The 24,035-nt window shown below is 34.2% G+C and overlaps 1 protein-coding gene and 1 long non-coding RNA gene across 2 annotated transcripts in view; both read right to left on the reverse strand.

Annotated features, from left to right (window-relative positions):
• Positions 1-362: 362 nt before the first annotated feature.
• Positions 363-1,594, reverse strand: LOC149789225 (uncharacterized). The gene is made up of 2 exons (XR_016424332.1): positions 1,155-1,594; positions 363-803 (listed from the first exon to the last, which is right to left on the reverse strand). It is a non-coding gene; the product is annotated as an uncharacterized LOC149789225 (long non-coding RNA).
• Positions 1,595-2,608: 1,014 nt separating this feature from the next.
• LOC149789226 (SCO-spondin-like) overlaps positions 2,609-24,035 on the reverse strand; it is a 59,769-nt gene continuing 38,342 nt past the window's right edge. Inside the window, exons 16-23 of the mRNA XM_089973592.1 lie at positions 14,344-14,439; positions 11,975-12,012; positions 8,303-8,497; positions 6,752-6,943; positions 5,872-6,066; positions 5,472-5,666; positions 4,268-4,375; positions 2,609-3,365 (exon numbers count right to left, since the gene is read on the reverse strand). Coding sequence (XP_089829718.1) covers positions 3,211-3,365; positions 4,268-4,375; positions 5,472-5,666; positions 5,872-6,066; positions 6,752-6,943; positions 8,303-8,497; positions 11,975-12,012; positions 14,344-14,439 — 1,174 coding nt within the window. The 3' untranslated portion in view covers positions 2,609-3,210. The remainder of the gene's footprint in view (positions 3,366-4,267; positions 4,376-5,471; positions 5,667-5,871; positions 6,067-6,751; positions 6,944-8,302; positions 8,498-11,974; positions 12,013-14,343; positions 14,440-24,035) is intronic.

Consider the following 24,035-nt stretch of genomic DNA (forward strand, 5'->3'; position numbering starts at 1 on the left):
AATACAACGTTGTATTAGTGAATAAAATGTAATGACAAGTGTCAGTTAAAAGATCTTTAGTGTAATTAATATTAGAGAAAAAGATCACATTAATATTGTGACAAGCAATATTTCAAGATAGATGTTTTGTGTGCATGCGTTTGGTTGAAAGTATATATTGATGGATAGTGAGGATAACCTTTGTCACAAATTAATTATCATTTAAACTTAAAACATCCACTTCCTTAATTATTTCTTTGAATATGCCTGTCAGGATCCAGGTCCTGAGTTATAAATAATCCTGCAGATGATTTACATTAATACATTTCAAGCGCAAGTCAGCGAACCTGATATCCTAAATACATAAAACAACTTACGATTGAATACATACACGTTTTATTGGATTTAAAGAATCAAATTAATAAATATATTCGCCTAATGTCTTCCATTTATGCTCAGTAAAATCGACAGTGTCCTGGTTTATCCAGTTCTTATTTAAAAAGTCAATAATTCAGTCAGAATTTTATGATGCACATAATACAGAGTAATTAAACTTTTTGTTGTCTCCAACTCATCTGCTTCAGTCTTTCAAAGCCTTCCTGTCTTCCTTTTTTCTTCCGTTTCCACCTCTTCCTCTTGTCTCATTCCTTCCAGATTACTTCATTTTTTCCTACTCAAATATTTTCTTCCTCTTTCATTCATCTCTTGACTTCCCTTTCTCCGTCTTCTACTATTGTGCCGTCTCTTGCGCGCAACCTGGAATCAGTGAATCTCTCACAGACCTTCCGTCGGATTATTTGGTTACCAACCTTACAAGGTCCCATCTGCAACATCAATTCTCAGCTTAAAAAACTCATGCTTGCATTGAGCTATTACCTGCGAATAATATTACTTCCATGAATATGGTAACACACGAACACCATAGTTAATTAAGTAATTATTCATACTGCATACATCATAATAATTAAGAAATATATATCTAACTCGGGTCTAACTTCGCATAACCTTCAAATCGTCGCTTACTAGATTCTAATAAATACAGATCCGCATCTTAACATAAGCATTCTGATAATGCAAATACACGTCATAACTCAATTAAACATAACTAAAATAATTGAATGTAACAAAACGCTAATTAACTCAAGTAAAACATCCAGACAAAGATATCATCTTACCATTCGAAGCCTTTGAATCCAATTATAATTCCCCTTTATGAGATAAGTCACTAAGAATTTCTGAGTGTCCTTTCTTCTCTTTAACAGTTTCCCTTCATAGGACACTGAACCATACTGATGCGTCTGTACCCTCCATAATCCGCAGCATACTGAACTCTTAGTGAAGTCTTCCTATACAAATGATGACCACACACCCCATTCTGTTTGAGCCCTCTAATCAACTACAGTTGACTGGTCCGTTCTCCCAACATGACTGAATTATTTATCTCAGTGTCAAACGTCCCACTCTACGCGGATATAACACGGAGAATATAAGACACCGACAATACCGACGACAATACTACATGCTAATCAAAGGATAATGTTCCTCTGAAGCAACCGACTAGGTACATATAAATTAAAACTTTTGACACAAACGGAGTTCGTTACATTGTCCTCAAACACGCTAGACTGTATAATGCACATGCTTATATATATATATATATATATATATATATATATATATATATATATATATATATATAGAGAGAGAGAGAGAGAGAGAGAGAGAGAGAGAGAGGGAGAGATAGATATAGATACACACACACACACACACACACACACATACATATATATATATATATATATATATATATATATATATATATATATATATATATATATATATATATATATATATATATATGAATCATTACTTTCATTACATGGTCATCGGGACAAAAACTTTTAATAGTTGCTATTTATGAAATTTATGCGTCCATTATATTAGGCCAGTACATATTGTTCTCGCTTCAAAGTCGTTGAATTAGTTTGTATTTGTTTTAATTTCGTATCTTATACAATCTAAGATACACCTTTCAATTAATGTTTAAAATCACTTTAAAAAATGATTATTATTTTTTAGAGTATTAATTTAAATGATTTTTAAACAATAATAGTGAACTATTAATGGTCAAGATTACTCACGTGTACTTCAGTGTCGCTATTCCTGTCATCAAAATACCACACGATCCAATTGTTGCTTATTAATAACCTTTTTAAACAACGTTGTAAATCGTTCATTAATGAAGTTAAATTTACATTTACAAATAAGGTAGCTGATATTGAGAAACCTCAAGGCTTCATGACCTGTGATCTTTATGGTTTTCCCAATTAGGTTTGTTTTTAATCTATTGAGCTATTTGTAATTAATTCCATTAATTAATCCGAGAATGTATGTGAAAGGAGAAACTATATGTGAAGAGAATAGTTGTTTGCCAGCACAGACGTTACGGAAGATGTGCATTCTAGTTTGACACTATACAATTTCAGCGCTAAATGGCCCATGAAGCAAACAGTAATCACAAGTACTTCAAACTATAAAACCATGAACACTAAACGACACAATATTGCTACAAATACCGGACAAGCGCCTCAGAATTGATATAATACTATACACAACGAAGCAAAGCATATACAGACTTCAATTTATATTTCGCTTGCATTATTTTGAAATAGGTGCGTGCATGAAAAAATGATGACATTTGATTAATATTTCTATCTTACAATATATCAAATTGGCACCTGCTTTAAATCATATAATACGCATGTACTTTATTTGATAAAAATCCTATTGTCACACCGTCACACATTAAGTGCATGTAAATTATAGACACCATGTGTCAGGATGGTGTTAATATAAAAAAATTAAATAAAATATGCATTAATGACACACCCAGCCTGAGACAAATGAGACAAATATAATACGTTTCTCAGATTATCCATGACAACGATATTTGCAATATATATATATATATATATATATATATATATATATATATATATATATATATATATATATATATATATATATATATATATATATATATATATATAAGGGAGCAATAGATGGATAGATATATATAGATAGATCGCAAGTTGTGGACATCAATTGAGAAATAAAAAGTTAAGTTTGGGTATTTCATACAGAGTATTAATTGCACATGAATGTCCAATTACATTTCATTTCTCGTTCAAAAAAGTATTCATTCAAAAATTATTTGTGGCGACGGATTGTTTAACAAGAGCCTTCTTCACATCTCAGGAGGCTCTGATCCCAGTATGTTCCATTCTCACATGTGTAAACGAACGTCGTGTTCCATGCACACAGGACGAATTTCGTGCAATAGGTCGGATGCCTAATGTATCCATACAATATATCATCACAAGTACCTATAATTGAGAAAGAAGAACGAGAGTATATTGTCAGTATTATAGAACAATGAGTATTTATATTTCTGAGTTTTTTTTTTTTTTTTTTTTTTTTTTTTTTAATCACCGTTATACAACGTGTATTTGAAAACTATACGTGTCATCAAGGGAACAAACTTGATTACAAGGACATTCAATATATGTGTCACTGGAGGAAACATGTATGTTGGCTGAACATTAGAGATCAATATTATTGTTCTCCAAGAATTAGAACTCTAATGTGATTAATGCAGGGGATGTGAACAATTAAGACAGGTGAAAAATAGAACAGTAATTGTGAAATTGACAAGAGTATAATATCAAGGAACACACCGTGAGCAGCATCTGCAGCCGTAATGACAGAATAAAGTTTTATCACATTTACTTGTAAAGGCTACAGCAAAATTGATTTTAGGCATTACAGGTGCCTATTTGTATTTCTTCATGTAAACGCATAATGTGTTGTCGTAATTAAAACAGGCTCAAGAAAGTTCCACTCCTGTCAGACGATATTAAAGTTATATCACAAGTTCAAAAGGAAGAACAAACGTGCAGAAGTACCAAAAGTTTATGATATGTCATAAAAGAAATAGAAAGAAATTCAACATGATCCCAAACGGCTACTGTATTCAAACATACAGTGCTGCAAAGGTATGTGTTTATTATTAACATTGAAAGTAAAGCACGCATTAAACATGTTTATAACCCTACTTGAAATGGAATACCCGCGCCAATATAAATACATAACCGTCAATATTGACAAAATGGTAACATACAGAAGTGTCAGTTATATGGTTATAGTATTACCCAAACTGGAAGAACAACAAATGCTATATGGACTGAGCAATACATAGATGATATTTAGATGGATCAGATATACTCACAGTTTGACGAATTGCAATCGGATCCACCGCTTCTAGAAGCCTCAACAGTTCTTGTCATTGCACTAGATTGAATATTGCAGTTAATAACGTTATCAGTCCAGCTACATTCTGGGGAGAAAAACAACATCTTCGAATAATTTCAGAGTAGTCTCCACGCACATTTAGGCACCCTCAGAGAAAAACATTGACACATGACTACCCATCCTCAGTCAATTTAAAATCAATACATTTCGCTACTAGATTTTAATACGCTTTTGAACAAAGACTTGTTAATACGCTTTTGAACAAAGACTTCTTAATATACTTTTGAACAAAGATTTGTTAATATGCTTTTGAACAAAGACTTGTTAATACGCTTTTGAACAATGATTTGTTAAGCCAATTGGCAATTGCTTTTTCGTCTAAGCTGCATAATACCCTTGCATCGGCTTTCATTTTAAAAGAATGTCTACCTTGTCCACCTCCTTGTGTAAAGCGAAAATAACGATACAAATTTGAAACAAAATTAATTTTGCAACTTTTATATTGACCCAACCAAATCTATCTCATACCAGCTCAGTTTCAACCGATTATTTGTTTGCCATACCTGACGTACCCTATCGGTAAACCAAAAATTGATTCTTAGCGGTTTCCGTACTATACCTACATCTTTTAACTAGGTCAAGTGAGAAAGAAATGTTCAACACAAAGAGCCGAATTATCCATGTTTTATCCATAAATTTTATTAGTTTTTATGTTTTCTGTCATTTTAATGTTGATATTAAACCCAATGCTATTTGCTTCCGCCACTTCGTCATTGGAAGAATTGGTGTCTTGGAAGAACAAGTTGTAGCAGGATCTCTTACCCTGAAGACATGTTTGTGTTGCACTGAATGGTTTTGTATTCCATTAAATTGCCACCTGCACTGTGGTTCACCGTTCTGAGGAATATGATAGGTGTAGTCTTTACCTCAATTATCTGCTATTAATCGATACTATCTGTATTGTTCGTTAATATATCCAGCTTGACTGCATATTGTTGAGAAGTCATACAATAATTCGCATGGGGGGGGGGGGCGCATTTTATGAATGTTGTTGACTTAGAACACGGCAAGCAAAAGTTGATTTATGCCACATTCTTATTTTATATAGTTTTCTATACGACTGATATTTACTCTAGAGGTATAACATACCTTTAAATTTGATGTAGGGCAGAATACCTTACCTGGAGGACAAGTTTGTCTGTTGCATTGAATGATTTGCGATTCCATTTCATTTCCATTACACTGGCTTCCACAGTTTCTGGGAATGGGATCGGTGCATGACCGAATCCTGGTTTGATTCCTTGTACCTCTCCCACACGTGCCGCTCCATTTTTCGTTAGAAGTCCAATCAGTCCAAGCATTCCAAAGTCCGTCCACTAGTTAAAATCAGATGAAAACGTATGGAAAAAGTGAGCGTGAATAAAAGAAAACATCACTGAGAAAATATTTCAAATGAAGAAAGATAATCAGGAAAAATGCATATGCTACACTAAGTAACATTATTTGTTTTGTCGCATATCCTGCGACAGACAGGTTTTCCCCTTAGGTAGTTGTAGTAGTTTTAATAGTAGCATCACTTACCTCGAGAACAGTTTTGCGTGTTGCACTGAACGGTTTGAGATTCAGTCGAAATTCCATCACATCGTAAACCACCATTGTCTGGATGAGGATCTGAACATGACCGGGCCCTTATTTGTGTCCTAGTACCTCCACCACATGGAACACTACAAGAACTGATAGACGTCCAAGGAGACCAAGCACACCATTGACCATCCACTAAGTTTCCGTATGGAAGTAAATAAACAAAATGCAAGACCAGATAAATGTCAGAAGATGAAAAGCAATTTCCCGCATACATAGGTTAAATAATTTATGTTAGACTGTCCTGAAATGAAGATGGAAATAATCGTTGAGTGCACGGTTATCATTTTCTTTTCATTTAATATCGTAAATTATGATACTAATTTTAAAATAAATATTTACAAATATTAAACTGACCTAACAACAGTTTTGTCTGCCTTGCCTGTCTCAGACCAGTGTTTCGTTTGCTACACCCTCTTTTCAACTTTTCGACTATATTTGTATTTTATCGCAGTTTATATCCATGCCTTTATCGTTAAATCAGTTTGCTCGGGACATAAATTTGCATAACTTCTCAAATTCACAGGGCCAAGTGTGTTCACTCTATACAAACGCGATCAGGTTTGTTCTATCTAATCATATGTGACTGGTTATGTTTGCGATATCTGCAAATCTCCAGGTAGTTAAATACATTTGCAAATGGTTTGTATGTGCTGTCTACACCATCAAAACATTCTGAAGAAAACAAAAATTTGTCTAACTTTACTTGAAAAATAGCTCCATGTGATCAGCTTTTTGTTTCTTTTTTATGACTGGCGTGATTGTTCACACTAGAACATTCAGTCTTCTTTTCAATTCAATTATCAGCAAGAATCCTTACCTTGAGGACATATTTGTGAGTCGCATTCAATGGTTTGAGATTCTGTTGAAGTTCCAATGCACAGTTTTCCGTTATTTTGGGGCCTGGGATTAGAGCAAGTCCGGATCCTATTTTGAGCCTGTAAACATCCACTACATGTTTCAATACAGGTTCCATTTGATTCCCACACTCCCCAAGGGCTCCAATTTCCATCTGCGGGTTACAGTTACAAAATATATGAATATAATAGGAATACGAAAATAACAATTTCGCTATGTTTGTTAAAAACGCGTAGTGCATACGGTATATTACAAATTGTAATGAACAGATCGTAGGTCGCTAATTTAGAAGAACCCTTTCTATGAACAATTGGACTATCAAACCATATTTTAAGCGATTGCTTAAAATGAGGCGTGTAAGCCATTTATTTCAGCTGCAGCGTCAATAGTGCGTGTGTAACAAAAAAGCATCTGACTGATCTAACAGCGAGCATATAAATATATAACTAACAGATCTCGGAATTCAATAACTGAACTTAATGAAAAAATAGTGTTTTATTCTAAAGTTTGTAAAATAAAATATGGCACTGTACCTTGTTTGTCAAACTGGGTAAATCTACCTTTACAAACCCAGGCATTTATTGAGGTTGTGTGATCGCTATTTCTTCGATGAATTATACTGATTCTATAACAAGGCAATTTATTTATAATACGTTTGTTATGCGTGTCTATAATTCGCATTCATTTTTACTAGTGTTTGATTTTACTACAATATCATATCTTTCTGTTACATTACAATGATGCATTTGCTCGAGGAATGGTTTGCTTTATATGATGAAAACAGTATTTAACTTTTGGATCTCATCAACACCTAAATGGATTGGTTTATCGTTCTAACGTGGTAAAAATGTAAGTCTGTGATGAGAGAAAAGTAGATTCCAAGATTTACTTCCTTTTTTAAGGCAATGACTGTTCACGCACACCTTTTTTATTAACATATGTCAGGCATAACCCTCTAAAGGAAGAAAGACAAATGATACCGATTAAATATGAGCACATTTAATGATGCTTGGATAAATGCAAACCTTTTTTAATGTTTTTACTTGCACTGTTAATAACTGTCCTGGATTACGTCCCGTCATCAGAGCCGTGTTGCAATTTGCATGGCATATCATTATAAAAAAACTAGAATATCTGTTAGGGATATATAACGACATTTCAGAGATATCTTGATTAGGTTGTGTTCTTTAGGTTGCCAATTTTCATGTCATTCATCTGTACATCTCCAACCTGTTTACATGCCTTATAATTTTCATACATGAATTTTACCATCTACAAAAGGATCAAGGCTATTTCCGTATTACGTGTAGACATTCTGTTCCTACATACACCTTCAACACATTTTGCAGAGGAGACATATTTGTATTACTTTGTTGAGTAAAGAAACACTTTTAACTGCAATATTCCAATCGTTCTTATCTTAGCTATTTTTCTTTCTGATAATTGACTGAACTGTTTATTCTACAATGCTGATATATTTCATTGCTCTAGAAGCAGCAAAATACTTCCTTACCTATTGTGCAAGTTTGATTGTTGCATAGAATAGATCGGCATTCCGCTGTTGTTCCACTGCATTTAGAGTTACTTGGCGAAATTATATTGATGCATGTCCTGTTTCTGCTTTGGGCCTGTGAACCTCCGCCACATGTGACGCTGCAGGTTCCTTGTGAATTCCAGGCATTCCAAACGCTCCAAGTGCAACCTTGGCCTTAAAAGTAGCCGAGTAACAGAGACGATATAACAGTATGAAAAAGCAAACAAACTGTGTATTAAGTAAAATGTAGTTGATACGGTATATTGAAAATCATATAGTCCTCTGATTTGCTGAAAATAATTAATGCGAATACATTTCATGTAACTTTGAAGAAGTATCGTGTACATGGGTCAATTTAATTTAAAACTAGGTATCTAGAGAACATAGAAACCTTGCTGTCTAATGCAGTTTTCAACAGCATTTATATTCATGAGCGTCCCATCGAACATGTATGTTCTAAATTTGAGCAGATACATGTATAATTATTAATTCTCGGTTTCACAAGTGGCGCTGGATAATTGTAATTAACAAAGGCTAAAGTTTAAACATTGGACAGTTTGAATGCTAAAGTCTGTATCAAGTATTGCCTTTTCCCCTTTTGTGGCACACTGAGTATATCCACACAGACAAATGCAAGCCACCAAATCAGGCTGCATAATCACAATATGAAGGTTTCGTATCTTCCTTCTTTAACATCGCAATGATTTGATAACACTTCTATGTGCCACGTTTCTATCTTTCTCATTCTTAGCCTCAAGGTTTTAACTGATTTTATTATGATCATAGCTCTCTCTACCCCGCTACAATATCCCAAATGTTCCAGGAATCATCTTCCATTCATGAGCGATACAATGTCATTAACACCGAAATAGAATGACTTGCTTTTCAACAATGGTGAAACGTCTAGTCTGTGAAGAAAAATGCGCAAATTCCAGGATTTACTTCAATTCTCTAAGGCGAGCATATAATGCGCACACCTTTTTCATATACGTTTTCCAGACAACGGCCGCTAAGGAAGACATGTAAATGATACCATTATTTTATGCAAACACATTCAAAGACGTTAGGTAAAATTATTACCCAGATGACTATTAATTGCCTAGATATTATGTTATAAAACGGGACATTAGAATGCAGTTTGATCATTTCTTTCGTTTCTAGAGGTTTCTTCGAAGATATTTCTTTGCCAGGATATAAATGTATTTAGCATATCTTACCTCGAATGTACAGTGATGTGGCATAACTTTTACGTTATGGTCAATGTAAATACAATTAGTTGTATATATTTTTGAGCAAAAGACACAAATAGTGAATAAGGACCAGGATATAATACCCACAATTCCTTTTTCATCGATTTTTATCCATCATTTAGCATGAATTTGTACATTTAAAACTATCTGCTATGTACATTTTAGACGTTTTTACTTACATAACCAATTTTCAGAAGTGCTTTATGTTGAACACATATATCCTAGTTATTATTGCCGAATGCATTTTGGCAGACACGCTCCAAAATAATCTATTCGTTGTAAATTCGAGCACATTAATATGTACTAAAGAATTATTGTTTGTTAAAAGTGGAACCGTCTCGGTTCTATTATTAAAGGTTTTTGAAGAACAGTTTTTATACGGATGTTTGTCTACAAATATTGTATTTGTTCCTATTTTCTCAAATAGGGTACATCTAACACTCGACCACTAAACGAGCTAACATGATCACTGTCAGATAACTTTGGAATCATGGTTCTGTAACCTAGTAGGTTGTCAAATTTTGCTGTCTTCCAATTTCTGATAGAAATCACCATATTGTAATTTTGGTATTACTATTTACGATGCATCTAAAGTATGAGCTAATTAGAAACTGGTACAAAATACATTGGTTCCATGGGGTGAATGGTCGGTACTGTAGGTCGCCATGTCATTGTCAATATTTAACTTACTATTGACGCCCTGCAATACCGGTCCATTTGTATCACAGTTATGCAAGTATTCCGTAATTGCAATGGTATTACAATTATCAGAACCGCTTTGGAAAATACGAAAGGACTCCTTGCCAAGCTCAACTGAAATATAGCATTGGTGTGTGTAATTGTTCTAGAAGCACCGGGTCAAATAGAGAACTCGTCGAGTCAGCATTAACATACATTCTCAGCAACTGCTTTTTATAATATGTCATTTATGCTAGCACTAGTGCAGAGCAGCAATATTACTTGCGCAAGTACTTCGCAAGGATACTTTCAAAATCATGGGATTCTAAACTAGGTGCAATGTGCTTCTTCAAACCAAACAGGTGGAACACTCTTGAAAACCGCATCGACACAGTCGCCTTTAGCAACGGATTTAATAAGGTGTTTTAAGCACATTATTTTTGTACCTATAATATGTATATCATTTTCATAATAATAGTTTTTATTTAGTTATTGACATATTTAATGATAAAATCATATGATTGTAGGTTGTACTTTAAAGACGACTCATATATCAAATAGGGTGATCCATTTAATAATAATCTCCAACGCTAAGTCACACTATAGAGGTACAAGTACACGTCACGTTATGTGAGTGGAGGTCGTGGAATTTCTGGAAAGGGGTTCTTGTCCTATTCCTGATCACCTAGCGTACATGACCTGACTTCCATTCTGTAAAAGAATATCTCGAAATGCATATGTGATTCATGCGATTCTTGTATTGCGTTTTATTCTAAAGCGCAGTGACAATTTATATAAAGGACTTTACGCGGAATTGTGGATTTTTAATAGAAACATCAGTCTTGGAGAGGTAGACAGGACTGACTGATTTATTTTTTTAATATAATCATTCGTTGGAATTGCAGTGCTCTAACATTAATTTTAGGACTATATGAATTTATAATATCTCAAATATTGTGAAAATAGGTTTTTGAAGAAAGAGAAGCTAGTTGGATGCTTTAATTCCCATAAATATGGTTATATATATATATATATATATATATATATATATATATATATATATATATATATATATATATATATATATATATATATATATATATACACCACAATCAATGTCGTTAAGTAGTTGTTTGAGAAACGCAATATGTGTGAAAATTAATATCAGCTGAGAGATACAATGCCTATCCATTTAAAGAGCGTACATACTCCTTTTTGATATATTAAGAATACTCAGAAAGAAGATATTTTCTTGTGGAAAATGTTGACAGTTTATCATAACAGCAGGTTAGCAAACTTTTAATAAATCTATCGATATTGTGAAAACAGCATTTGGGAGTCAACTATGCTTTTGTGGGATGTTTCGAGGGAGATTGCTGTTGACTGGCAATATTTATTGTGAAAGGTCATATGAAACTAATTGTTTTATGAGATATAGAACCAGTCTATGTGTGGTTTTATCATTAAAACCATATTTTAAAGAAAGCAGGTCATTAATTCGACAAAAAAATAATTATTGGAACATTATTGCACAATTTTCAAACAGAGCGAATGACACAGAGAAAGATGGAAAAGATGATATAAGGATAAAATGGATACAGAATACAACAACAATGGTCACCATCGTAAATTATATCGTTCTGTAAAAGAAATATGCACATGTATATTAATGGTGATGTACAGGCACAATGAGGAGAAATCGCTATTTGACTGTAGTACTTACCGCATACGGCTACCTCAGAACAGCCCGATGAAAAAGCTCTGGAATATAAAGAACAAATGGAAAGACACATTTGGTAACTTCTTCTATCAGACCACTTTCTTACTCAAGATTATATAAATCTTATATGACAGTGCTGAACAATCAATAAAGTGTAACGGGTTTATTAATGTCGGTATTTATTCAGTATTAAGGGGCGTGGATTAATCATCTGAGGAAAACATTGCAATTTGTTTGAGAAAAGCAAAAATTCGGCGAAAGATAGCAAGAAATTAAATCCCTTACAAATAGGCAACTTGCTCATTCGGAACTTATAAATTATAGCAAATACAACTTACTATTTATTGGTGCTAACAAACATGCAGTAATTGCAAATATTTCAACCCCATAATCCACATGATACTTCGTATTATTTATAGCTGGTAGAACGACCATGTGTACAAGCAACTGTCACTAAAAGTTTTGAAAAATTAATAGCATGTATCACCTTGCGAAAACTCAACAAATTTCTATTTTCAAAATATACAAACTTACAGATTGAAGTTAACACTGTTACCTTGACTGAATGTGGAACAAATGCCCTGCGCATATCCAAAACATTGTCAAATAAAAAATCCGTTGTAATCAAGAAGCCAGTAGTAAAAATACAAAATACAGCGCATTATTCAGAGGAAAAATCTTTAGGAAAAAACAAAGACGAATTATATGTTTATCTTACATCTTACACAAATTTAATTCCCTATCTTGAATGAAAATTTGACTATATTAAATGGAAAATATATTGATGGATATAAAGTGTAATGAAAAATATAAATATGGAAAGTCTTGAAATCTAAAACTAGAAATTGAAAATACAAAAATTATATTTTTATCTTATGTTTTCTTTACGAAGAAAAAAATAGATATAGGCACACATATAGCGTATATATGTTGATGACACCGAAATAAGAAACAAAACAGGATGTGTTATGCATTCGTTTCTATATATAATAATAATTGGACGTTATTGTTGTAAATATTAAGATAAATTGTTGATATCATGCAAGCGATTTTTAATTCAAAATATTGATGTCACATGCCATAGTGTTAACATCGGAATTAACGATCGTTCAACGAATGTAACAGCTAATTATTAGATGCGTGTATTACTGTTTACCAAGTACACATTTTTTCATCTTGATTGCATGTATTTCGTTCGTTTTATTTATTTATTTATGGTCGATATATATATATATATATATATATATATATATATATATATATATATATATATATATATATATATATATATATATATGGAATGTTTCAGAGTTAAATATTATATAAGATTAAGGTTAATCAAAACGCCATGCGTCTTTGAACAATCTTATCAATATTTAATTTTTGGCTGTAATATGCTGTCAATGTTCATTTCAGAAGGGTTTGCTCTATATCAAAAAGCAACTGTGTACTGGACCTTTTACATCCTTGTCAGTGGGCATATCTGGTAATTCATTTTTGTGCTGTTGTATTGGCGTATTATTTTACACGTTTTGGAGAATATTGTTTTACAGAAGCAACAAGCGCATACATTTTAATCAAAAGTTACTCTTTTTCCATGGCGTATACTAGTTTTAATTGAAGCTAATTATGTCAGCAGAGACATATACCGGATTGTATGGTTGTTATTATTATCATTACTATTAATATCGTGCATGAGTACATGCATGCTTACATGCATACTATGTTAAGTCTGCTCTAAGGTGAATCTTGGCGTGTAATGAGCAGGCAATGCCTTGAAAGCATATCACCAAATTTGCCAAACAAATTTTCAACGAAAAATGTATAAATCTTCCGTAAATGCCAATGTGAGAAAAGCAAGCTATTATGTGAATGAATTCAAGCTAAAAAGACATGTTTTTATTCTTTTACAATCTTTCGTCATTTCTCTGAGGATTTAGTCTTTGTAGAGTGCACCCTGATTGATATCATAATGAAGATAATTAATGGAAGATCGATGTTACAGATCTTGACTGAACAACCGTTCAGTAAACACTATGTAAAATATATAACACTATGTAATATTAATACATGACGTTGGTTTGAACAAAACATGAGGCTTATTTAAAATCAAATGAACTAATGAGAACAGTTTAAGTTTCTGGTATTACTAAATATAGTTTGTTCTTATTAAGCAGACAATATATGTTTCGTCTTGTACAATAGATGTTTCGTCTTGTACAATATATGTTTCGTCTTGTACAATATATGTTTCGTCTTGTACAATATATGTTCCTCGTCCTTATCATTCGGTGCAAATCTATAACCAAATAGCAGAGTTAGAAATTGAAATGAAAACACTATAAAGAATTTATAAAACTTTGAAATCTTACCCATGAGGCATGGACACAAACACTGCCCATGCAGCAAGAAAAGGTATGCCTTTCTTTGTATATTGGTTCATGTCTGTTTGTTTAGTGTAATGCGATTATTACAAATAAATAGTCGACTGACTGTGATTCTACATTTTTCTCGTTTCAATATTATTTGTATATATGTTGCCACTCCTTGTTTGCCTTATATGTCTTGAAGGACAAATAAACGTCAGTGGAACAATAGGGAACATCCCACTGCTGATTGACAACCTAAGTAAACCGCTATGTACCAGTTCTTTTCGGATTGATTTTGAACACTTTGAATCATAGGTATACGAAAAGTAGACATTTTCATAGACTCTGTTTTTCAAGAAGTTAAATAGTTAAATATGAATTCAAGAAAATTAATTTATTTTAAAGTAAACTCAATAAAAAATACATACTTACCTAATGTAACATGTGTAGCTGAAATATACATATTCAACTGTCAACTTTACTGTAAGACTTTACAATATAATTTGCACACCTCATTATCATGTGTTGGTCCAGTAATTGAAACAAGTACATCGATGAGATTATACACAACTGATCTAGCAGGCAATCAAAGCCCCTGACAGTATACTATTTAAGTCACTTGTTACCATTCAACTAATGATTGTTTAGTGCAATAGTACTATTACATTAATTCTTTAGCTTCGATCAAACAATCGCTGTGAATAAAACTGATATCAAAAAGAACTGATCCACCAGAACGAGCACATCAAGCACAACAAAACGTGAACAACTGACACAGGTTTTATTTCAAACTGTTTCTAGAACATACCTGTCATTTTGTTGTTTCTTTCTTCAGCAATTTGGCAAATAAGAGTTCAAAAATTACTGAAATAAAATATGTGACTTGTTTTCATCTGCATCCCTTTAATGTTACGTGCGTAAAATCGAATTAGATATATAGATCACATCGATTTAGACTTTATTAAATTCATAAAAGATAAAACAAATATACGTTAAGAAGTGGATATAGATCTTAATTTATTATCATTTGTTTGCAAACATATTGAGTCATTTGATTGACTGATTAACTTTAAAAATATAAACGCTGGACTGGAGCCTATAGCTTAAAGAGAGAGAGAGAGAGAGAGAGAGAGAGAGAGAGAGAGAGAGAGAGAGTAATGATGGAGATCTGATATAACAGATATAAGTCAACAACTTTAATAAATGGTAACGCTAGGAAAGCAGAATACCAGAACCAATATGTCGTGAACAATAAAATAAATTTTAAGAAGTGCACTGTCTTTTAAATCGCTTTACAAAACGTTATATTTTTCTGTCCTTTTCTCGGAATCGTTGGAACAGTTGCAGCAAAACTGTTGATGAATATGACGTTGTTGATAGCAAGTGGGTAAAATTAATTGTCATGAATATTGATCTTGTTATGTCTTCTTCATTTTGTCAATATTAAAAAATTGCTCTTTTAAATATAAGTACCTGTATAGTAATAATTGTGGCCCTGTTATTTTGAATTCCTATTCATAAATGCAAAACCTTACATCGTTTCTGCTTTGTATTCAGTATTTTCTTTCTAGCTTATGATCCATAAACGTATTCAGGTAGTTTGACCAATATGATCACAAAAGTATGCCAGTTATACAAATATTGATTCCCAAGAAATAATGCATTTCAATAACCCACATTAGCACCCACATACAATATTCGCAAAAGAGAATACTGTCTTAGAATATTTGATGATAATTATCTCCAAAAACAAGATATCAAATGGGATGGGAGGTCTCTATTCACTCACGCCCACAGATATCGTTTTAGCAGGATAGTGGGGCATAATAGCTCGAAAAACAAGATATAATATAGTAAAGGAGGAGGACATCACGTGACACTTGTGGCTAGTGACATGTGCAGAAGGAAGCAGATTGATCTTTCCATACGTGGCAACATTTTGATAGATATAGAAAATCTCTCTAAAGAAATCACTTGTGATGATGCTTAATCCCATATACCTAAATATCGTGATGTTTGGAAATCTTTTATTAGTGGAAAGTATTACCATAAGTCTCTTCTAATGAACTTTTATTATCATTTCAATAAATATAATAATAATAATAATAATAAATGCAGTGAGTTGGCGGTACGTCCATATTTTGTCCTGAATACATGCAAACTGTACGTGTCTGTTTACAGAATTAAATAGTTAATTGCTATTTCGTGATATAGGCACCTGATCTCGATAATATCAGACACTAATCTATCTTTTACTCGTCCACAAGTATATCGTATGAATGACCACGACAGTCAGGTCTCTAAATATATGACTCTTAAATATTAGTAATATAATATCTGATATCTAATTTCTTTTACTATGAAAAGCAACATTAAAACTGTGCGTGTACAATGTTGTTCTGGCATTAAACGCAAGAACTAATTTGCTCCAAATACCGCACCTTCGAAAACCTACTCGGAATGCTCAACCTCACGCTGATAGCGTGCCAGTATCAAAGATCAATACTTCGGACGAGATTTTGATGTCGTATTTTGGATATTTAATATCATACTTCTTTGTGTTGAATCGGGTCAAAATTAAATAGAGACAAATATTTGATAAAACCTGGAACATCTTATTTAAAGATATTAATTGAAATATTTGAACATATATAAAAACTTGCATGATCATGACAACTAGTTTAGTCTTGCGATAATCGTGTAACTTAATGAGACCGACTTCTGTACGCATTGAAATTTTCCGTGACCGAGGGGTTTACCTATCCAGATGTCCAGATTTAACTGATATGAACCTCAAGATCAACGGGTTGTTATTTGTCTTCAGTCTTTCAGGAATATAATACTATCTTTTCATATATCATCTCTTGCTTCATTTTAAAACATATTGCATGTAATGTATTGTTTGATCTTCTATAATTTATTGTTACATTCATCAGAATCGACGTCTTGTTTTTTTGTATACTAATCACCTGAAACAACTGAATACACGCCAAATGCTAGCAAAGCATATTTGTTTTTATAAGTAGGGCGTTTTGAGTGGTTGCTTCCAAAATAAAGTATTGTCTCTGATTTACAAAACGGTTGGGAATACATCTGAAACTATGTGACAGCAACGCACACATCCTCACCACCATAATCAGTATGTGAGACAACTGGAGTTTTACTTTATTATACATATCTTTAAATTGAGAATGCTTGTTTTAAAGCATGATTTTAACAAGACTTTCTTGCCTTCAAATTCATTTAATGGAAAGAACAAATTAGAAAATTAAAAGAAAGAAACACATTACGATTACTGAATGCATATTTTGACACACACACACATACACACACACACAGACATACATACATACATACATACATACATACGTACGTACGTACGTACATACATACATACATACATACATACATACATACATACACATATACATATACATACATTTTCGAAAAGAATAGCTGGCCGCAGAACAACCAGATTTAAATATAATCTTCTCCGGCAAAGTCACCTGGTAGTTGTATTAGGATTCTTTACGATCTTTCTAGCTTCAACGTTGATTAATCTTTTATTGCAAAATTAGCTTTAGATGTCCTACAGATTGTGTGACTGCAAAGTCGAAAAGCTCCTGTTTTCACTTTTCGTCGTATTTAGACTGTTGAATTTTCCTTACAGTAAACATGCTTATTTCATCTTTACGATAGAAAACCTGGTTTTCCGACTGGTCTTTGACCTGGCGTCAACTTGTCTGCTCAGTATTTATTTAGGTTGTCCGGTACAATGGATTATTCTATTCCCAGACACACATGCACATACAAACATGGACACAGACATCTACATTGAAATTCATTAGCTGTAGCATTTATCTGCTCCATAAACTTTTACATTGGTAGAGTTTTAAATTGCATATCAAAATAACGTGTGAAAGCGTGCATGTGTCTTATTATTTTACTGAATAATCCATGTTATGGTGGCTTCTTTGTGTTTCATTTTTTTTATCTTGACCATCAAATTCGGTAAACTCCGGGATATAAATGTCAGTCTTTCTTTATCTGGAGAAAGTACACGTTTTCTTTCCCTATATATTCAATACTGGGGTTTGTTTCTGCACTGAAATACCTTGTGCGTCCAAATTCAAATACTGTTAAACGATGTGTTATTCAAACTTATTTTAATTCAAACCTACAGTGAACTCTTTACATTGATTTGCGTGCAGTTTAGTGAATGCTTTATTGGATAATGCTCCTGTGGTAATAACTAATATGTTGAGTCAAGCTACACAAAATTATATTGGACGCTTCAAGTAGTAGATATTATATACAACCTGGAAAAGATATTCTATCTTCGCATTATTTAAACGACATTTTTTAAAAATTTAAATGGAAAGAAATGTTTTAAACAATCATATATTCTACAAAAAAATTATCTGGACCGCGTTGTGAGGCTGTGAATGAGACTAAATGGAAGAAGAATAAATTTTCAATTAAACATACGCGTCTAGCACTTTTTATTAGGATTATCACTTACACACACATTGATATATATATATATATATATATATATATATATATATATATATATATATATATATATATATATATTAATGTGTGTGTGGAAAGTTCAATATATCATTAGAAATCGAATTATATAATAAAACTTGATGGTGTATATAATACGTATAACTAACTATACATACATACATACATACATACATACATGCATATATATATATATATATATATATATATATATATATATATATATATATATATATATATATATTAGATCAGGTTCGTTTGCTCATGTAACATGTTACGCAAAAAAAGGAAGACATGACACCAAATGATGATTTGATGATGCATACATACAAAAATGCATACATACATACATACATACATAAATACATACATACATACTCAACGATACAAACATTAGCACCATATTTCTTTGAAAATATGACTCTGTGGGTCCCAAAACCTCTTGTTTTCAGTTTTCGTTGTTTCAGTTGATTTTACTGATTTTCCATACTTGCATGCATGCTTGCTTGTTTTACCTTAATGTATGCAAACCGGTCAGTCTTAACGAGACACACACACACTCACACACAAGCATGGACACACACATACACACAAGTTCTTCGTTATTAATTAGTTGTGACCTTTCTCTTCAGATTTATTTAGATGGATACGGCTTTTAATTCCAATGCAAAATAACAAAAATCGTTTACTAAGTATAAAATAAAGTCTTTGTAGTTTGTCTGACGTATAAATTTGAAAACCAGTTTAATGCTTTCTTCTATTAAGCGGAAGGTACTCAACAAGCTTTGATATAAACCAAAGGAAACATCGTTTTGAAAATAGACATACATAAATGATCTGTTAATGCACCTGTTGTTGGAATTGTAGGCTAGATGTTTCACTCAGTACCTGCATTTAAGAGGGACATTTTATTCTGTTAGATCACGCTTTTCCCAGACATGTTGTGTCAGCAAGCACGGGTATACAATATATTTGAACTAAGAAAATACTAGAAAGTTTGTTATGATAAAAGATTCTGCTTTTCCAGCGGAAATGTCATGCAAATATATTTCTAATTATTTATTTGCTTTTAATTTAGGTTAAATAGAAACTGCGTACATTTTAGCAGAAAGCATAAATAAATTGGACATTCTAAACAAGTGAATATGCACCTGACAAGAAGAAAGGCAGCCATTATGTTCCTCACGGAAATCTGTACTTGGAACGTATATTTTAACGTTTCCACCGAACACTCCTACAAAGAATCTACGGGCACTTCTTTCATGGGATAACTGCAATCTGCGTAGGTTTTATTTGTGGTTTACTAGTTTACTTGCATATGCCACACACAAGTGCCCGCATTGAGAAACCCGATTTTCGTAAGCTCCCTGGTCGTTCATTTCACCATAAATAGGGTACTTAGTGCAAACCCTAGTAGTTTATCATAATACAACGAGTTTTGCCAGGAAGCATTCTACTTAAAGCGTGTAATCTTCAGCTGTAGAGGTATATGGGATATAAAGTTGCATTCTCTTTGGCTATCAGAATTAAGTGATACAATTGTTTTGTTTTATATTTCGATGATTCATAAATTATTTTCACTTTTACAGATGTCAGACTTATGCCATATTATCCAATGATATCAGATAGACTCTAGTCTGACTTAAGTTAGTCTTTTTATAAATAAACAAACTGAATCCATTTGCACGTTGCTTTTGTTAAAGGATGCACAAATGCACAAGTTGCTATAATTTGGTATGATTATTCTTGTCGGATTCATGTACGAACCTACCGCTCCTGTGGCCTGGTGGTTAGTGCGTCCTTTTCCCGGATGCGTTCCAACATCAGCAAAAGTTAATAAAAGGTTCTTTGAGCCGACGTCGAGAAGTTGGGTTCTAAACACGTGGACAGATGCGGGCTTTGATGTATATTATGGGCCGTTGGGGTATTAAATTGTATGCATAGAAAGAGGTGATATTATCGCCTCCGTAAAGACTTTTGCCATGAAAGCTTCCTTGAGATATTACTTCCAAGCATATTTTCGACTAAAGAAAGAACATTTGACGAGTTTTCTCTAGAGAAATGAGAGAAATAATAGTCTACTGATGTGTATCGGGTATGCAATGCAGGTACAATACCAGTCGAATCAATAAATGCTTTTGGACTAATTGAATGAAAAATTAGATCTTGGCTTCAACTCCTTTTGCACAGTTTCTAGCTAGGCATGCATTTCAACATCAAGTTGTAAGTGCAACAAAGCCCACAAGGAGATTATCTCTCATGTACATATATTGGCCTTACTGTACACTAAGGAAACAATTCTGACATGGATTTTTCTGTGCTAATTTGTATGTAGGCTATCCAGAGCATTATGATAATTAGGAAGGTTCTTTATTGATACTGAGACTTTTAAATTGTTACAGTTTGACCTTCCATCTCCCTGATTCTTTTCAGACAGAAGTGTTGTGCGTTGTTGAGCTGCGTGTTAAAGCTCTTCAGTGGGTAGAAAGACGTCAACTATGCAATAGGCACGCACCTCTAGCAGCTGTGAGGAGATATAATTAGATTACATGGCTTCCCTAAACTGTTATGACCCCTGTTGTGACAGATTCGTCGGAGAGGTCAGCAACGAAATTGGCCAGGGTTAAAGCCATAAAGCTATCTATTCAAAACGGTGGTGTTTATGGCCAAAGAGTTTCATGCGGCACGAGAAAGAACAAGAATTTCCGGTCTCTGATGTGCGGGAAAGTGGAGTTCTCGTGTCACAAGTACAAGAGCTGAATTCCACACTGTGTTTGAGATGAAACACCGTTTGTTGCAGCAAAATCACGGTAATCCTCAGTATGCTGCGGGTAGTATTTATGAGCTCCGTTTTCGCCAATGCTCGATGAGAATACGGACTGACCGCGCTATCCCGTTTTTTGGTTATGACAATCTTGCACAAGCAGCTTGTATCCGTTGCTCGTGTCAGGCGACCCTAATGCTAGCTGCTGACACGAATCATCGCCGCAAATGCCTGGTCAGTTCTTCACAGCTTTGTTGTTACGTAAGCACGGTCTACTTGCGGAGACGGAAAGCGATAAAAGAGGATAAGGTACCGGTTCCCTGCTGAAGGACATTGACGACTTTTTCGGCTCTGCTTCCTGACCTACAGTGTTGTATTAGACCAATAATTCATCATTCATGCGGATCGAATGGGGTCCATCCTCCATGGTGATTTACTAAGTGACATTCCACAACCGTGACGGTAAAGTGTCGCTTTTGTTGCTGGGGAAGAAATCGCTAACGTTCTGCCCTGCGTCCCTCTAGCGAAACACCCTAAGCTTTTGGCTTCATAGATGGACCTCAGCAGCATTTGCAGGTAAGTAAAAAACCGTATCTCTTGGCGCTACCTGATGTGCCAAACCAGCGAAATCGTCTTGGATGCATACTGGAATACATCACCAGGCAGGCGACCAGCTCTTTGTTAGCGTCCATAGATGTCTACATGCATGCTGAGAGAAGCGCATTGATATCGCCGATCTGTTTAGTTCACAGACGCAATTGTGGGTACACTCTTCATTCTTTGACTTGGTGGTGGTATTTATCTTATCTAGACCAATATTATGATAAGCAGCGAAAGCCCGAAATCTTAGGTATTTATATCAGAGTTTGCTCGACTTAGATATAATTACCGGTACCTGAGTTTGGGGGGCAATTAATAGCCACCATATAATAAAAGAAAATGTCATCCTTTGCCTTACCTGGCTTTCTTTTGGAGAACATAATGATACCGCCATCGCCTCTTGCACTTTCACGGCACATGCTTGAATTTTTTTGACTCGTTGCCAGCTGAGGAATCCATGATCTAATAATACACATGGATTAAAACATAGTAGATCTCAGACTAGGCCCCATCACTCGCATCAAATAAATGTGTGTAAAGGCTCTCTACTCTTTCTAAACGAGGATTCCCCCTGGAGCACATCAAATAGATCACGATATTTCTCGTCCGCGTAAGAACAGTATTCGTAATAAAGAAGACTGCGAAGTTGGAGCGTGATGTAACCCAGTTGACACAAACATTTGTTTCCAAGCCTTGCTGGGTGTTGGGGTATGCCAAAATGTGGTCGCACTTCTTGGTAACTATTATTCTAAGGTCACACCCGCATAATAGAGTTTTCGTTTCGTAGCCGCATTGCGATTTCTGATAGGGACACCCAAGCGCATTTATATTCTTAGATGCCATCTTTATTTCACATGTTGATAGTTGTGGAAACTGTAAAGGCAAATTATTTCTCGACACACTCTGTTGCAATTTAAGCTAGCCTCAGAAATGTGTCGTCTGTGTTTAGTTTTCTTTCAGCGTTCTGGTCGAAAGACTAATTTCTTTGTGTCCTAATCATATCAGTAGGCATATATTTTGTCTTTGATATTTTCACAATCAACCGCTTTGCCTAGAGCCCTCCATACGACCTTCTCAGCCTGCGCCTATCAAACGGTTTTGAGCCCCATCGCGTAGTGTCTTCAGCGTTAACATATTTAAGGTTGCAAGGCTCCTCACTATGACTCAAACGCAGCGAATAAACGTCTACACCAGAGCTGCTTATGTTTCAGCAGTGTCGGTAATAGAGCGAGGTCATTAAAAATACTTGTAGTTCACAAACAGAGCCAGCACTGTCAGGGCCATCGTTAGGGCGTACTCTTTCTGCTTGCGTCAACAACTGTTCTCGAGTAAGGCGCTTGTACCGTAAGCAAACCTGTTTCAGACAAAACGGAATCCGAGAGTCATCCAGGACACCTGACATATGTTAGCTTCCAGCTTTCCTACACGTCCATCGACAAGTGGCCGTAAATCGACCCCATAGCTTTTATCCAGACATGCAGTTGAATTCAGGTTGATGAAACCCATCGGCTTGCGTTCTTGGGAGTTCGCTCGTTGCCCTTTCAATAAGGTCGCGACGACGTGTCGTGGCGCTGAACGCTGATCTGCCAGGAGAACTGTTCCTTTACCGTGGTCATGGACTAAAAGACTGCGGAGTTAGTTATCCCTTACATAATGTTGATGTTAATGTTGAGCAGGTCGATGACCTACTAGTAATTTCATGGCTTTGTGAATTTCGAGTGTTGTCTCCAATTCTGACGCAAACTCGACTTTGGTTGTGCTGCTGACAATTTTAATTTACTGAACCAGCATAAATGAC

Source organism: Sinohyriopsis cumingii, chromosome 11, assembly GCF_028554795.1.
Source record: "Sinohyriopsis cumingii isolate HCF-2022 chromosome 11, ASM2855479v2, whole genome shotgun sequence".
NCBI lineage: Eukaryota > Metazoa > Mollusca > Bivalvia > Unionida > Unionidae > Sinohyriopsis > Sinohyriopsis cumingii.